General features: G+C 42.8%; 1 protein-coding gene across 2 annotated transcripts; it reads right to left on the bottom strand.

The window, feature by feature from the left end:
- Positions 1–403: 403 nt before the first annotated feature.
- Positions 404–14,247, bottom strand: syt10 (synaptotagmin X; the record flags this gene model as incomplete). Of its 2 annotated transcripts, none has more annotated exons than XM_080757439.1 (7): positions 404–478; positions 899–1,028; positions 2,168–2,339; positions 4,162–4,282; positions 7,482–8,046; positions 12,759–13,170; positions 14,058–14,247. In XM_080757439.1, 7 exons carry the CDS (start codon positions 14,245–14,247, stop codon positions 404–406), a joined length of 1,665 nt encoding a protein of 554 aa, XP_080613565.1. The 2 variants fall into 2 exon arrangements, with proteins under 2 accessions (XP_080613565.1, XP_080613564.1); XM_080757438.1 differs by having other exon boundaries at positions 14,043–14,247.
- Between the last annotated feature and the right edge of the window lie 3,104 nt (positions 14,248–17,351).

Below are 17,351 nucleotides of genomic sequence, written 5' to 3' on the forward strand. Positions count from 1 at the left end.
GAAAACTTGATATGTGACATTCTGCATAATGAGTACCTTTACTTTTGGTTCTTTAAGTACATTTTATGCCAATACTTGAGCACGTGAGTACTTTTCCCACCACTGTTTATTTGGCACTTTTATTGGCACTTGCCTCAACTCTGACTCTTTTGAGAGACAGACTCATTTGCAGTTCAGCTCCTGTGCTTTGTGGAGTGACTCCACAGTTCTCAGGGTCTCTGCGCTGCTGCGCAGTTTTGGGTGACACTCAGGGTTCTCAGGGTGTCTGCGCAGTTTTGGGCGACACTCGGGGTTCTCAGGGTCTCTGCGCAGTTTTGGGTGACACTCGGGGTTCTCAGGGTGTCTGCGCAGTTTTGGGTGACACTCAGGGTGTCTGCAGAGGTTTGGGTGAGACTCACGGTTCTCAGGGTGTCTGCGGAGGTTTGGGTGAGGGACAGGAACGTTGACTCTCAAAACTGCCTCTTCCTTTTCCTGGCCACTGTGAAAGTAATCCAGAAAACATTCACCTGTTTGTTATACCTGAATGCATGCATGAATGAACCATTACACTGGAGGAAAGTACATTTAGTTAAGCTTGAGTATAATTTTGAGGTATTTGTAGCCTACTTTACTTTAATTTCCAATACTTAAAACAAAAGAAAAATTACATTAAATTTTAGATGGTGGTCCGCCACAAACTCACAGTCACTCTGCCCAACTGCCAAATACAAAAAGCTACCAGGTCTGTTCAGAATTTCTCATCTCACTTCTTTCCACAAAAATATTAGAAAAAGCTCAATAGTGGGCTCGATAAAAGCCCAGATCAATAAGCAGGATCAATAAAGGGTATTGATACTTTTACTTAAGTGAAGAAAAAAATGTGAGTATACCATCACTGGCCAAAAAACAGAGCAGGTACCTCTCCCAGAGCATGCCAGTGTGTGATGGGCTTGCGAGGGTAGGCTAACATTTCATTCCAGTGGTCTCGTCCAAGACCCTGGGCGTCTGGCCCAGTACGACACACACCAATCACCTCGTTGTGTCCAACCCTGTTAAACACGCACGCACACACACACACACACACACACACACACAACATCCAGAAACATGCACGCGCACAAATATAAAATATGTCATACACATCAACACAGCCATGGACAAACACGTCTGTCTATGCAATAGGGGTAGTGCATAGGAGATATAAAAGCAAAATAAGCAATAATCCCTCTTGAAAGGAAGCTCAACGCGAATTATAATGTTTGATTAAAATAGTCGCAAGCCTTAACTACGAACTGCCAATTTCGTCAATTTCGAGTGGTATCTATTAAGGTCTCATTAATGTACTTAAGCCTACTGTATATGATTAGATTTGTATTCCTACCAAGCCAGAATGGGCAAGGCATTATGTTTTCACTCCTGTGATTCTGAGCGTGAGTCTGTCTGTCTGTCTGTCTGTCTGTCTGTCTGTCTGTCTGTCTGTCTGTCTGTCTGTCTGTCTGTCTGTCTGTCTGTCTGTCTGTCTGTCTGTGAGCAGCTAATATCGGGCACCGCTGGACTGATCAGCGTAAAGCTTTGCACACACACTTCCTACTAGCTTTCCCCTAGTGATGCAAAAGGGGCTCCTTCCGAGCAAAAATAAAGAAATCAATTTTTAAGCCAAGGTCGTACTCTAAAAACCAATAGCAAATCTACATAGATTTGTAGATGGGCTATTTTCACTACTTCATTTTTATTTATGGAATTTAGATTTATTAGATTTTTCGTTTATAAAATTTATAAAATTCTTTAAAACATTTTTAGTAATAGTTTTTATATATATATATATATTTGTAAATGTAGGGGAAAATGGAATTTTTACTCGTGACCCATACAAATTGGTCTGTGACCCACAAATGGGTCCCAACCCACTGTTTATATGATATAAACATATTGCATAATACATCATATAATCAGCGCATCATTTAATCAAACAAACGTCCTCTTCCATGCTTGACTCGGAAGCACAGCATTGCTATGAATGAATGGAAATGTCCATTCCATACATTAATCTCTATGGTTAACCCCTTTTGGTGTTTTAAACATTATGTTATAATTTAGCTATTGAAAAATAGCACGCTACGATCTTTGAATATATATTCTTTCAAAGTGAATGTTTTTAACTCAGGTCAAAATGGGTTAAAGCACTGACCTGTCGTAGTCCATCACCATAATGGACAGGCTGACCTGCTCCACGTTCTCCGGTGGGATGTCAAAGATGATGGCCTCGTTGTACACAGGGTTGAGTGTGCTTTTCTTGATGGTGGTTTTTCTCTTTTTCAACCTCCGTCCGGCACAGATCAGGGAAACCTTCACATACGGGTCTGTGAGATGCAGATCAGGTTAACATTAGTTACAGTTATATATACGATTATTAATCGTAATTACCGGTACCTATATGTTTGCATAACCGTGATAATCGTTTCCATGTTCACAAATCTTCAGATTAAAGCAGATCTACAAGTTCACAACTCGGCGTGATGTGAGTCTTTGTGTGCTTGTATAGACTGGCTATTTCCGCTATTTTTGAGTGGTGCAACCACTCCAAGGAACGGCAATGTCCGTGCTAACCTATGTGACATGTGTGTGACTGTGAGTACCAGTAAGGGAAAAAGTGGCGCTGTTGTGTCAGAAACAGAGAGAGAGATGGTGCTGGACTGTTGCCTGCTAATGAGAGAGAGAGAGAGAGAGAGAGAGAGAGAGAGACGGTGGAGGGGAGTTGCACCATTCAGTTCACACGGGTGTGATTTTTTTTTAATGTAGGCCTAAGCGTTTGTTAAATATGTCAGTCATTTAACTCATTTGTCAAATGTGCCCTGTGCAACGTTTGTTTTAAAAGCCAACTCTTTTTTTCAATGCCAAAAACACACCATTAGCGACAATTGACAGAGTTGGTAACCAAATGGACCCTTAGAGATCTTTAACTCTTTAGAGTGTAAAATGAAACCAAATGGACCATTACAGGCCCATTTGGTTTCATTGTATACTTTCAAGAGTTAAATTGTTAAACATCTGCATTACTTAATTTACAAGAAGTCTACACAATTAGAGAATGTAGAAGAATTGTTATTTTGATCATTTGCCTGTTATCTCTCGTAATGGAATTGTGGACAAAATCTTACTTGACGACAACAAAATATCCTTTAGTTTTGTGTCTGAGATGGAGGCTAAATCTCATCAAATGGTGGTCAGTGGCTCAAATTAAATACCCAATAAATAACGGACCTTGATATGATTTTTTTTAAAACACCATTCTCTATTCCTGGTTCACTCCTCCCAGCTCCCGGCAACACTCCTTGTACAATCGCCATGGTAACCAAAATCAAGTCCTCCTTCTCTGCAATGGAAGGATCACAACTCCAGGCATAATCCTCTCCATGACTTTGCTGCCACGGTAACTGATAGCTTTCCTTCTAGCAATTAGCTTCATGCCAGGTCAGGTCGAACTGTCACTTGTGCAAGTTATGCTTTGTATAGACTATAGAGGGTATGCTGGAAGTTATGCGGGAACTCCCACTGAGTGGCAAAAAACTACTTTCTGGCCTTGACAACCCATTCATCCAAACAGAAAAGTCCTGTCTGATTGCATTAAACAATGTTAAACTCACCAACATTGCAGCTGTACGAAAAGCTTGAATTATCCTCTTTCTATCTGCAAAGTTTTCGTTTCATAAAAATCCACCATAGAAACGTTATGAGCTACTTTCTGTCAAGAAATGCCCTGCGTTGGATTATTTTTCTAAGTGTCAGAGTTTGGAAGTGCTTGTTTTCAATAACACAACATGTTGCTGCCTCCTGCATTATGTGACATTTAGAAACAGGTGGTACACTGGACGGTTGAGTGATTAGCAAAGATCTCTTCCAAACTCCAACACTCCATGCTGCTCAATGTCTTGCCACTCAGTCTGAGTGTCAAGATCTAGATGAGGGGGGCGTGTCCTGATGGGAAAATCATGCCTGTGCATACTCTCTATACTTTTTCTTCCAGTCTTCTCCGACTGTCTCTTTCTCTGTCTCGCCAATTCTCTCTCTCTCTCATTTTAGCTTTTTTTCTAGTTTACGAAAGAGATATATTTTTTAGTCCATGATAAGAAACATTGCTCTGCAATGTCTGTGTATTATGACCCTAGTTTGCTGTCGGGTTACCTGAGGAGCCTGTGATGTCCATGGCTTTGAGGTTTCTGCATTTGATGACCGTCAGGGTCATTCTCCCTGCTGTGGGCAGGTAGCAGAGTGAGTACATAATCTCGCCCAGGTCCACGCTCTCCTGGAGAAAAACAACAGAGCGGAGAGCATATAAGTAAATTACTGTGTACAGTACAGTTCACTTGAACGCCTCGACGTGTAGGTAAAGAGTCCCTGGTAACACTAAATACTAACACGAACAGTGTCTGAAAGCAGAGAGATTGTTTAACCCATTTTGGGGCGGGAACCCCTTTTGGTGTTTTAAACATTATGTTATAATTTAGCTATTGAAAAATAGCAGATCTACAAGCTCATAGCACGCCACAGAGTGGCGCGCTACGAGCTTGTAGGTCTGCTATTCTTGAAAAATCATAAAAATGTGGCGCAAATCTTTGAATATATATTCTTTCAAAGTGAATGTTTTTAACTCGGGTCTAAGTGGCATCATGATCCGCATCACACGATTCTGCATCGACGCAGCAACGTGACATCATCGATTATAGCCTGCACCATTTATATATATTTTATTTTATTCAAGATATTTATGTCAAGGAGACATGAGGAGAGTGATTTGATTACGCATCAGTTTCTATATAAAATATGTTGTTCGGTATATCTGACTGCTTGTACTGACTAATTCATGTGTGCCATGTTGTACAGTAATACAGAAAAGTGTGATGCACGGCGATGCATCGTAGAATCGAATCGTTACCGTCAAATTGAATCGTGAAGGCAGTGACGATGCACACCTGACTGTACATTAAATTGCAAGATGAACGTCAATCAATCACTCGTCCTAATGATGAGTGTGTAACAATGGACCCGTCAAGTAGTCACTTAATATTTATACAGGCCTCTCTGGCGGCTTGAACAGTGACAATGAACCAGCATTGTGGTCTCACGAGTAGTGTTCATCTGGAGTAAACCTATCCAAAATAATTGAAACCATCAGAAATACAGTACTGTTAGATTTCTAACTAACCCTACATTTAAAAACGTATACAGAGTCGGTGAGCACAAGCTGAGTTATAGAAAACCCATACACATGACTTCTAAGCATCTTAACCCATTCAAAATGGGAACCCCTTTTGGTGTTTCAAGCAGATCTACAAGCTCATACCGAGTGCCGTGCTACGAGCTTGTAAGGGCCGATTCATACTCTTATTTTACCGCTGTTTCGGCGCTGTAGTGCCGAAATGATTTCGGCTCGTCAGAAGAGCACCGAAGAGCCGAATTTAGGACGGTACCCGCCCCCCCCCCCCCCGAACCTCAAATGACGTCAAATTGTAGGCTCTACAGCGCCGAACCGATTTTTATTCGGATCTAAAATAGGAGTATGAATCGGCCCTAAGTCTGCTATTTTTGAACAATCGTGAAAATGTGTCCCAAAAGTTTGAATATATTCTTTCAGAGCGAACATTTTAAACTCAAATCTTTGCTTCTGGGAGGTCCCTGGAACAACATATTTTCAGATGGGGCTCGGCGGGCAATTGCATATATTTTTGGGGGTCCTTGTTTGAGAACGACTGACATATAGAAACATAGGTTTTTCAGATAAACTGTCAGCATTTAGAAAATAAACATTCAGTGTATAAAATAAAACCAAACAACACACAAATACAGGAGTTCAAAAATGTGCATAATGCATTGCTCTGTTGCTAAAATTAGGCTTGTAATTATAGACATTAGTTTACGTAAAATGTGTGTGGGTGATTTCACAGGGCATTGGAATTATGCAATGTGTTCCGCCTATGGGTTCTTAGAGCGGTGACGATGAGTCAGTGGAGTTTTCCATCAACACTCAACAGGTGCTGCTATGACATAATGAGTGAAACAAGGTCTTACTGTGACATCATAAGTCTACTCTACTGTATTAGCCCAAAACCTGAATTCCATGAAATAAAATGCATGAGCATTTTAGCCTGCGTCCCTTTTATGCATTTGAGTGTTCATTTAACAAAATATGTCTGTTTAAGATTAGGCTACATTCTTTACTTAATTACTTTACATGATTTCCAAATGCATTGCTTGCTTGGGACCATTTATGGAGACTTTTATGTGAAGCAAATAATTCATACAAAATACAAACACAGTACAATTAAAAGTCCCAATTAAGTCTGAATTAAACAACTGGAAAGTTTTTGAAATTCTGTGATGGAACTATAGTCTCACATAGCCAGACAGTTGGAGATACGAATGTCTAGCGATATGTCTGGTGACATTTGAATTCAATATAGTTTCTAATCCTCTCAGACAAACCTACGCCCACTGTTTTGAAAACCAATCATTATACCGTTCCTTTGCATAATATGCAGTTATGCAGCTATTTTATTTTTTACATAAATGCTTCCCACCGGGTTCAAATCACCACATTGAATTTTTATGTCACATTATTATGTGACATAAAATATTTTTATGGCATATCCGTAGGCTTCTGGCTACACAAGACCAACCTGAAACACTAAAGAATTCAGCAGCGGTGGAAAAGTACTTGCATTTCTTACTTAAGTAAAAGTATCAATACTGCAATGTAGAAATACTCTAGTAAGAATATCCGTAATTCAACATTTACTTGAGTAAAACTACAAAAGTATTCAAAATGTACTTAAAGTGCCAAAAGTACATTTTCAAAAAACAATTTTAAACTAGCAGATCTACAAGCTCACAATCCGTCACGTCGCGATGCATTGTGAGCTTGTAGATCGGCAATTTTCAAATGGCCAAAATGTATTATAGGACTGTAATAATAATTAAAAAATCGTAAATTAGCACCCTAGCCTGCCAAACGTGGCTTCTTCCGTTTTCCAGGGTTTATATTATTTAATCCATGTTTTGATCCGATCGTTAGCCACCGTCCGTTAGCACAACAGCCGCAGCCATTTTGAAGATTCCCTTCTAAGCCCTGCATTCAAACGACATTGAGGGGCCGTTTCTGGCCTGTTTTCAACGGCCTGTAGCAGGCGATGTGATACTCGTGGTCGGGTTTTTCCACCACCGACCGAGAGAACAACAACCGGATATGACACCACACACACAGCAGTTTGTCATTGTAACATGCCATTAGTCGATTACGGATATTCGGCTCTTCCAAAGTAAGTGTTACGCGCGATAAAACCTTATCGCTGTTAATGAATGGCCGGCGGGAATTGTGTTTTTAAGTAAATGTACTTAGTCATACTTTCCACCACTGGAATTCAGTCATCTCCGTCGTACATCAAGAACAGGCCTGCAAATGAGACACATTACTGTATATATACATTACTGCGGGACCGTGTACTCACAGTGGTCGCCGCGTGGATGTCCTTCCACACCACGGCCTCCCGGGAGAGGTCGGAGAGCTCGAAGAGGTTGTCCACCACCACCTCGCCGATCATGTCGTGGCTGGTGAAGCGGTCGAAGTCGAACACGCTGAAGTGCAGCTTGCGGTTGCACACCTCGTCGTACTCCACCGGGAAGCAGAAGGCCTCGTCGAACGACGGGTTGAGGTTCTTGCGGTGGACGCGCGTCTGGAACTTCTTCTTCCTCTCCGGCAGCAGGTAGATCTTCACGTAGGGGTCGGACGTGCCCGTGAAGTCCTTGGCCGGCAGGTCCAGCGCCTTGAGGATGGTCACCACCAGGGCCCGCTCCTCGTGGTCGTAGCGCAGCGAGAAGCTGAGCTTGCCGCAGGTCTCGCCGCGGGCTCCCTGGCTCCCGTCCTCCGAGTCCACGGACTTCTGCTTGTAGAGCTCGGGCTTTATCCTGCCGATGCTCACCGTGGACGACTGGCGGACGGGGAGGGCGTCCATGCTGAAGTCGACGCTGGTGACGTTCATCTGACGCGGCAGGTGGCGGCGGAATGAAGTGTGCCTGTTTGAAAAGGGTAAAGGCAGGGTGTCCGATAAGTGTCTGAGGTGCCGGTGAGATGGCGATACACTGACTATACCTTCACTTTGGTGGTAATGTGTGGTACAGAAATGACTACGGCGTGTCTAAAGAATGATGCTGTAGGGAGGTAACCGATATACATATGTTTTCCCTGATTCCCTATCATTCAACTTGTAGCTCACATTGTGCCTTACTAGATTTGGATGAAAAACAATCCCACAAACTCCTATGCCTTTACTCCTGCCATTATCCTCAAAGAGAAAGGACGAAGTATATTAGTCATTCATGATTAGTATACAAACTACAAAGCCTATTCTATTTTCCTCTCCGTATGAGAGGAGCTGTGTATGTGTCCATGTATTGTGTGATCTATGTATTGTCAATGTATTTATTGTGTGATCTGTCTATCTAGTGTCAATGCATTGTGTGATCTGTCTATTTATTAATTGTCAATGTATTTATTGTGTGATCTGTCTATCTAGTGTCAATGCATTGTGTGATCTGTCTATCTAGTGTCAATGCATTGTGTGATCTGTCTATCTAGTGTCAATGCATTGTGTGATCTGTCTACTGTATGTATTGCGTGTCGTTGTGGTCTTTTGTGTCCTGATGGCTGCCTCGTGCAAAAATCCGCAAGGACGAATAAATAAATCTATTTGATTATCATATAAAGTGGTCATGACAATGTTCAATGTTCTGTTGCTTTGACTCCTTTGAGTTCCAAGAAAACATATTTTGTTCTAAAAGAGCTACCGTTTCTGGGGCTGAGGCCATAAATTGAATGGAAAAGTGCAAATTTCCTAGAATTCACTGAGTGAAGGTCCACGAATTGCCGGATTTCTCAATGTTAGGAAATAGCAATAATTATTATTATTATTACCGTCACATTATATTGTATTCTTGTGGAACATGTGCCACTAACATTTTAGCTGCGTGTACCATAGGCCCGATTTAGACTGCAGTCACATCCAGTCAAATCTGATTCAAATCTGGCCCGGGCGGCTGGCTTGGCCGTCTGGGCACATTGGCTGGTAATCCAGTCTGGCAGTGTGCCGCGGGTTCGACTCTAAGTAAGACTTAGACTTTAAGTAAGAAAATGTGAGTACTTTTTCCACCACTGGTGATTCATACACCCGGACAACTCAATGGAATCTATCAGTGTTGCTAATGACAAAATACAAGTGTGAATAACAGCTTCCTCTGAGCGATGGAGAGCAGCTGCTTGATGCTCTCGCTGTAGAACAAACCTCCTTCTGACGCTCCCAACAACCCCACAGCAACCATAATTAGAGATGCTATTCCTCTAAACACATCTCTGCAAACAAAGGCAAAGCTGAAGCTGATTGTTTAATTACTGGTGCTGCTTCCCCCATGTTACCATGGCAGCTTGACTCCCAGTGCACGCCCCGATGGATGCGCGGCTCGGTTGGCGACCGGCGAGTGATTATCCCATTCTGAACGGGAACCCATTTTGGTGTTAGCATCATGTCATGCTTTAGCTATTGAAAAATAGCAGATCTACAAGCTCATAGCGCCTTGTAGGTCTGCTATTTTTGAAAAATCGAAGAACGACTGACATTTTTAGAATCTGATCTCAGGTCAGAATGGGTTAATCAGACCAGTGTGTGTCCAGTGGAAACCTCGTATGAATCTGATCTAAGGTCAGAATGGGTTATAGGTCTTGAACCGGAGCAGGCAGAGGTCGTGCCATTACCCCTAGATGAGTGAACCGGAGGTGATCCTTCACTTCAGTCCTGACCATAGCCTGAAAGTAATGACCCAGCTTTTCTTGGTGTATATATTATATATAGGGGCGGATCAAACTATAGTGCTGGAAACGGATGCCGGCTCCCTATTGGTTCACCAATCACTACCTTATGTACCCGCCTTTTTCTTTCTGTTTTTTTGAGTGGTGCAACCACTCCAAGGAACAGCAATGTCCGTGTCCGCCTATGTGTCGTCCACCTATGTATGTGATGTTAATGAGCACGAGTATGACTATTAGTCTGTTGTCCAGAAACACAGAGAGAGAGAGAGAGCTGCACTGTTGCCTGCTAATGAGAGAGAGGGGAGGGGGGGGGGGGGGGGGAGTTGCACCACTCAGTTCACACAGGTGTGATTTTTTTTTAACAAAATCGCTTTGGTCTCCAAGGCTATAGTCAGACCGTGGCATTCCCTGGCATTGCATGCCGTGTTGATTTGATCTACTAAAACCATGGCGAAAAACGTTCGTCGACTGCCTTTGTTCACTGACGAAAACTACGTAAAACTAAGCTATGATGACTGAAACTAAGGCGCTGTTAGCCGAACGAGTTTGTAAACGATATAAAACTTCCCTGCGTCCATATTGCGTTTTTTATACATGTATAGTCCAGACGAGAGCGTTGGAGCCACCCAGTGTATTGTAGGCTAAATGCATATGTGGCATTGTGTCATAATCATTCAGTATAGGCATGCATGGGCATAATCAACTGTAGCTGATGTTTTTCTTTCTTTTCATTACAAATCATTACAACTTTAATGACTTTACATAGGCCTACTAATATTCTCATATATCCTCTTCTGCCAGAAGTAGGCTACAAAGTATACATAAGCATGATATTAATAGTTTGCAGATCTTAAAACTCACAACGAGGGGCGGCATGATGCATTGTGCACTTATGAGTTTGACTTTGGAGATTGAATGTAATATTCGCTGGTGCGCAACACCTCTGAATGTCAGATAATTGCTCGTTTAGATTGATTCCAATTGCACATAGGCTATACAAAAGTATAAAAAAAGAGCAATTGGAAACAGTGAAAACAGGCCGTTTATAGAGGAATATGGACAGTAAACAATGCCAAAGCCGTTTTGAAGTTAAACAAAGAATGTTTAATTCCCACCCAAGATGACGAAGCACTTTGATGAGGTCCATGCGTGCTGTGCAGTGTGCACTGCCAGTCAGACCTGCTTGAGCGGAACGGACAGGTGGCTGTGCTGCCTATCTTGTATAGCCTATACTAATCTACACTACACCATTTAATAGTAACAATAATGTAGAAGATCATCCGTTTTTTTCTTGTCTTTCCAGATTGGTAATCACCATAATTTAGGCTATATCTGTTCTCCGAAAATAGCTCATCTACAAGCTCACTGCATGGCTGCAGATGGGCTATTTTCGGAGAAGACATTTATAGACATTAGGCCTATTTGCAAATAATAGCTGTGAGTGATACACTGGAGGTGGAAAGCCTGGTGACGTGAGGTTAGTTTGGAGCGGGCGAGGGGACTATTGCGTCACCGTTTCAGCAAATAGGCGGCATTCTCTGTACCCATGGAGACGACAAAGTCGCGTCTCCAAACTTTCCCACTCTGGAAGGTGGTTGTACAACATCTAAAAAAGGTACGGTTGGTGCTTCAAGTGCGACTATAGAACAAGAGTGGGAACTAGTGGAGAAGAGATCCAGTGGAACTTATGTCTTTTAGTTCCACTGGATCTCTTACTGTAGGTATTTTATTTTGGGTTACGCTCGGGTGTTGCACTCTGAAAATAGCAGATCTACACGCTCACAGCGCATTACGCTGCGACGACGCGTTGTGGGCTTGTAGATCGGCTATATATTCAGAATGCAACCAAGTGTAAAATCAGGCATTACGTCACCATCAAGGCCCGCCAAAATACATTTTTGTATTTAGTCATTTTTAGTAAACTAAAGTCAACTAAAGTAAATTTAGTCAACTAAAAGCTTGTGATATTTAGTCAACTAACACTAAAACAGAAGACTAAAATATGACTACAACTATTTTACTCAAAAGGCTATGACTATCAAAATGTGCTGTCCAAATCAACACTAAGTTGCATGTAGTGTCACATGTGCCATGCAATTTCAAGGTTATTGACCTTTCAGACTGCGGCCATCTTGCCATCAGAGTTTGGAAGCACTCGTTTCCAGTAAAGCAATGTCCTGCTGCCTCCTGCATTATATGTGCAAATTCAAAACAGGTGGTACAGTACGCAGGGCAATTGAGCGATATCTAACGTGCACTTAGAACACTTAGAACAACACTTAGAAAAATAATCACCTGCAAGGGAAAGAAATGTAGCTAATTTGTCTACAGTGGATTTTTATGGAACAAACACTTACGCCGATAGAAAGAGGATAATTGAAGCTTTTCGTACAGCTGCAATGTTGGTGAGTTTGACGCTGTTTAATACAATCAGACAGGACTTTTCTGTTTGGATGAATGGCTGTCAATGGGAAATTGCACCTTGTTAACACCCTGCCATTAACGGTAATAATAATAATCGGATGCAGTCTACAGTATATGACAATTATGACATACTGCTAAACCACCTCCAGGTTCCTGGTCACATAAAATGAACGGGAGGCGGCCTTTTTTCCGACAGCATTTTAGTCGACGGGTCACTCGTCGGCTAAAAGGCTGTCGCCAACAGTCAGACATGACATTAGACAGACAAACGTTCGACCCAATGGTAACTGGTCTTGTGTTCAGTTACAGTATAGCAAACATAATTGTCTATGTAAACATGTCTGTCTGTCTGTCTGTCTGTCTGAGATTTAAACCGTGCAAAAACCAGGTGGTATATTACAGAATTTATTCTAACCGTGACGTCGCTCTGTGCCCTTTCATATTATGGAAGCTGTGCTGTATTTTGCGTGTTGTATTTTGGGTAAAAGCTATACAACAGTACCTGGAGGAGGATGTGGGTTCGGTCGTCTGTCTCTGGATCTTGACCTGCTGGCTGAGCTTCTCCTTCAGAGCCGTCTGCACGTCTGCAGGGATGTCCGGAGACGTCTGGCTGATCTTCATGGCCGCCTCCAGAAGCTTGACGGTGCTCCGTTTGTTCACCTTCACTTCTCGTTCTGGCGGCTGTTGCCTCTCCACCTCCGGCGCTTTGGACGCCGTGACGGGCTGCAGGGGGCTGGCCGGGCCTGCAGGGGGCGCCTCGGGGAAACCGACATGGAGGACATTTTCTGTATGGGTGGACAGAGCCTTACTCCTCCAAATGGGCCAGCACAGCTTCCAAAAGACAAAGAGAGAGACTACCAACAAGGCGAGGCCACAGAAACCCACGACCACGGCGAGGAGACTAATAGAGATGTCTACATATAACCAAAAAAAAGACAGAGCCAAAGAGAAAGACGAGGAGATAGGGGGCGAGCGGTGGACATTATATGACAGACACACATGCAAGAGAGAGAAGGAGAAACAGGAGAGAAGGCAAGCTGTGAGAGAGAGGTGGCACCTGTTTGACAAGGCAGGATGCTGTTAAGTCAGACATTCGGCATCAGTCAAGGAGCTGCTGCAGAGTATCACATTCACAGGCTATGAATCAATATGAACCAAAAATCTAATAAAATAATCTCTTGTCCGTCAACACAGTTACTGCACTTTCCTTATTATTTCTACAAGAACAATTCATATACATAACTATATGGATGAGTAAAATTAAGTTCAGCGTATAGTTAATTTGCATTGCTCTTTGAAAAAGCTGAAATGATGCGTTTTGTAAAAAAAAAAGGAAAAAAATATATATATATATAAATATGAAACGCAGAATTAATCCTCACAAAGACTGTCCAGAAAATAATTAAATACGAGTGAGAAAGAAAGAAACGGTGTGTTTCTTTAGTCCAACATGCACCATAGTTTATAGCCTATTCCACCTGTTGCCTCAAAACAACTTTTGAGTGCAGGGATCTAGTTTGTGTTAATTTAATAGTCTCATTCAAATGCATTTTACAATATTTATTGATGAAATTAAGTTCAAATAGTAGACTAGCACAATTTAATTTAACTAACAAATTTGACTACCCAATGTTACCTTATAGAACCGATCTGCAAGAGTAAACTAATATCTTATGGCTTCAATCAAATAGAAAACATTTGAAGGAATTCAGTCTTTTCTATCATTATGAGAACAATCTTGATTTAATATTATTTGTATTTATTTTATTGTATAGATCGTATTTACCTGCGTTCCTTTTACCTGTTATGTTGCTCTCCAGGGGGAATATATCCGAGCATTTCTCCCGATCTACGTGCCCTGCGAGACACAGTTCCGTGACTATTTGGAGAGCCTTTTGGCACAGGCTCACGCTGTCCGTCGTCCGGACACCCATGTCTCTCCTGTTAAGCCATTGCACGGTAGAGGACGAGCCGGCAGGGCGCTGATTCATTTGGGGCATCGGAGTGCAGCCTCTCCACGCCAGATGCCTGAAAGAATCGATGCGTCCTCATCCATGTCCGCTAGCTATAGCGCTGCTGCGCGTAGAGGAGAGGAGAGGAGACGAGCGTGCATGACTCCACGCGCGCCCTGTGCATTAACGACAATTTGTAGGCTCGATCCTTTAGTGCACGGTGGTGCGTGCACTCCTACGCCTCTGTCCAATAGGAAATGCGCATTAGTTTGCTCAAATGAATCTTATCCACTGGGCCTGGGGGAAAGCCGTGAAGTCAGATGGATTTTTGCAAAGCATTATGTATAGGCCTATGATGCAGGAAACAACTTTGGTAACTTTAGGCCTACGCGAAAAAGAAAGAAAGAAAGAAAGAAAGAAAGAAAAAGAAAACGGCCGTGCACTTTTACGCAATTGTGCATAGGCTAGCCTACTCTCAATCATGTCACATGATCAAGATAGCCTCAATCAAGATAGCCTGCCATTGCAATCCCTGCCAGATACTAGTGTAAATACCATCTTATTGACAGGCTCCATGACCATGTGGTACTTCAATTGGCTCCAGTGGTCCACCAACTGGCTCCATCCATTGGCTCAAAAGCATTGTGGTGTAGCCAGCCCAGTGCTTCTCAAACTCCAGATTCTGTCCAAAAATTCTGCAAATCGTTACACACCATCTAGTCATGTGTTCAAGACGGATCTGTCCGATATTTCATATTCCATTCTAATTGGCTAACATTGGCTTTCAAAGTTTGCAGGATTGGCCCGTTTTGAGCAAAAAGCCTCAAACCATAAACGGAGCGTGCAATTTACGTGAAATCTTTCAGGGACTTTCCTACTAGGCTGAGGAATATATCTCACCCTTTTCACATTGACCTGTTATAGCGCCACCAACAGGTGGATTTTTGCCTCAAATCATCCAATTGCCATCCAAGGCGTGAGAAGAGAAGTTTTTTGAAAATGTTTTAAAATAGTAATGATTAAAAACAAAAGACTAGATAGACTAGATAAAGTGCCCCTCGGGGCACAGGTCTCCGCCAGATCAGGTTGTGGCCTCCTGGTGGCGCTATAATAGGGCAATGTGAAAAGGGTGCCATTTTTTCTTACGCCTTGGATGGCAATTGGATGATTTTAGGAATTTTGTTCCAAATTTCACGCTGCGTTTATGATTTGAGGCATTTTGTTCCAAAAATGTGTTTAGCAAAAATCCACCTGTTGGTGGCACTATAACAGGCTAATGTGAAAAGGGTGGGATATATTCCTCAGCCTAGTAGGAAAGTCCATGAAAGATTTCACGTAAATTTCACGCTGCGTTCATGATTTCAGGCTTTTTGTTCAAAACGGGCCAATCCTGCAAACTTGTTAGCCAACTCGGATGGAATATGAAATATCGGAATGATCCGGCTTGAACACATGACTATAGAGATAGTGTGTAACAATTTGCGGGATTTTTGGACAGAATCTGGAGGAGTAATATCAAAAAAATTGTTTTTCCAAAGTCGGCCTCCTGGTGGCGCTAGAACAGGCCGTTCTGGAAAATCTGGGGCAGAGGTTCATCGTTGGCATCCAGGGAGTGTGTGTGCAAAATTTCCAGAATCCAGCGGGGCTTGTCTGAAGTCACGCATTGTGTATATGTAGATCCAATCCAAGCCTTTAGTGCGGTCATTGAAGTAATTGAATTTAGAGTTCCCCAGACGATTGGTCACCAGTGAGATCTCCGGTCGCTGGCATATCTTGATGCCACTGCCAACAGTATAAATGATGTTAATTGTCTATTAATGAATTCCCTCTGAATTGTAATGGACACTCGGCATTCTGATAGGATTTGTGTGCATATATAAATCAGTGCTGGAACCTATATACTCGTGGCATCCTGTGATTCCTGTGATGAATATTTCATACCAGAATCCTTGCCTTGGAATCCTTGTTCATTGCAAATTCATCACAATGTGAATTCTACTGCTGTATGATGAATTATCTTGTACAAATGGCGCATCTGTGCTCCCACGGCGCTAATGACACTTAATTCATGTACAGAACCGATTGCCGGACCTGATGGAGGTGACTTGCAGAGAGTGAGTGAGGCTGTCTCCTAGACAACGTTATGTCGTGTGTGTGTGTGTGTGTGTGTGTGTGTGTGTGTGTGTGTGTGTGTGTGTGTGTGTGTGTGTGTGTGTGTGTGTGTGTGTGTGTGTGTGTGTGTGTGTGTGTGTGTGTGTGTGTGTGTGTGTGTGTGTGTGTGTGTGTGTGTGTGTGTGTGTGTGTGTGTGTGTGTGTGTGTGCGTGCGTGTGCGTGTGCGTGTGCGTGCGTGCGCTATCAGCTTGTGTCAGTTGTAAGAAGGGGCTCCAAGTAAAAAAAGCTTGGGAACCGCTGGCCTGTAGTGTCAACAAAGCTTGCAGAATCATCAGGGATCCAAGCCATCCCAACCCAGACTGTTTCAGATGATAACAGAGTCTCAGAGCCACTGGCAAAACAGACTGCTTAAAAAGCTTCTTTCCCCGTACAATCGGTACTATGTACTATATCAGTACTATTATCAGTAATATTCTTATTACCTATTCTGCTACATTGTCTGAAGGAAGCCGAACAAAAATACGTAATTACGCACCATCCATCCATCCATCTTCAACCGCTTATCCGTAGTCGGGTCGCGGGGGCAACAGCTCCACCAGAGAACTCCAGACATCCCTTTCCAGAGCAACATTAGTAACTTCCTCCTGGGGGATCCCGAGGTGTTCCAAGGCCAGTGAGTCGATGTGATCCCTCCATGCCCGAGAGGCATCCTAACCAGATGCCCGAACCACCTAAGCCGGTTATTACGTACCAGTACAGCCTAACAATGAAGCACAACCTTGAACCTTGATCGGCCTATACTTAACCATCTAGAAACCGTATATGCTCATGCTGAACTTCATCAGTCACCTGAGAACGTAGAGTCGTTGTTGTTGTTGTTGTTGTTGTTGTGCCCTTTTCACCTCACGTTCAGTGTGTACATCCCTGGTGAGTTTCTCAACGACGGCCAGCCCCAGGAATTTTAAATCACTGACCGACCCTCTCTACTTCAGCGCATTCTATGCGGACGGGTGTCTGGTCTACATGGCAT

The sequence above is a fragment of the Protomyctophum bolini genome (genome assembly GCF_963924005.1).
Source record: "Protomyctophum bolini genome assembly, chromosome: 23".
Classification (NCBI taxonomy): Eukaryota; Metazoa; Chordata; class Actinopteri; order Myctophiformes; family Myctophidae; genus Protomyctophum; species Protomyctophum bolini.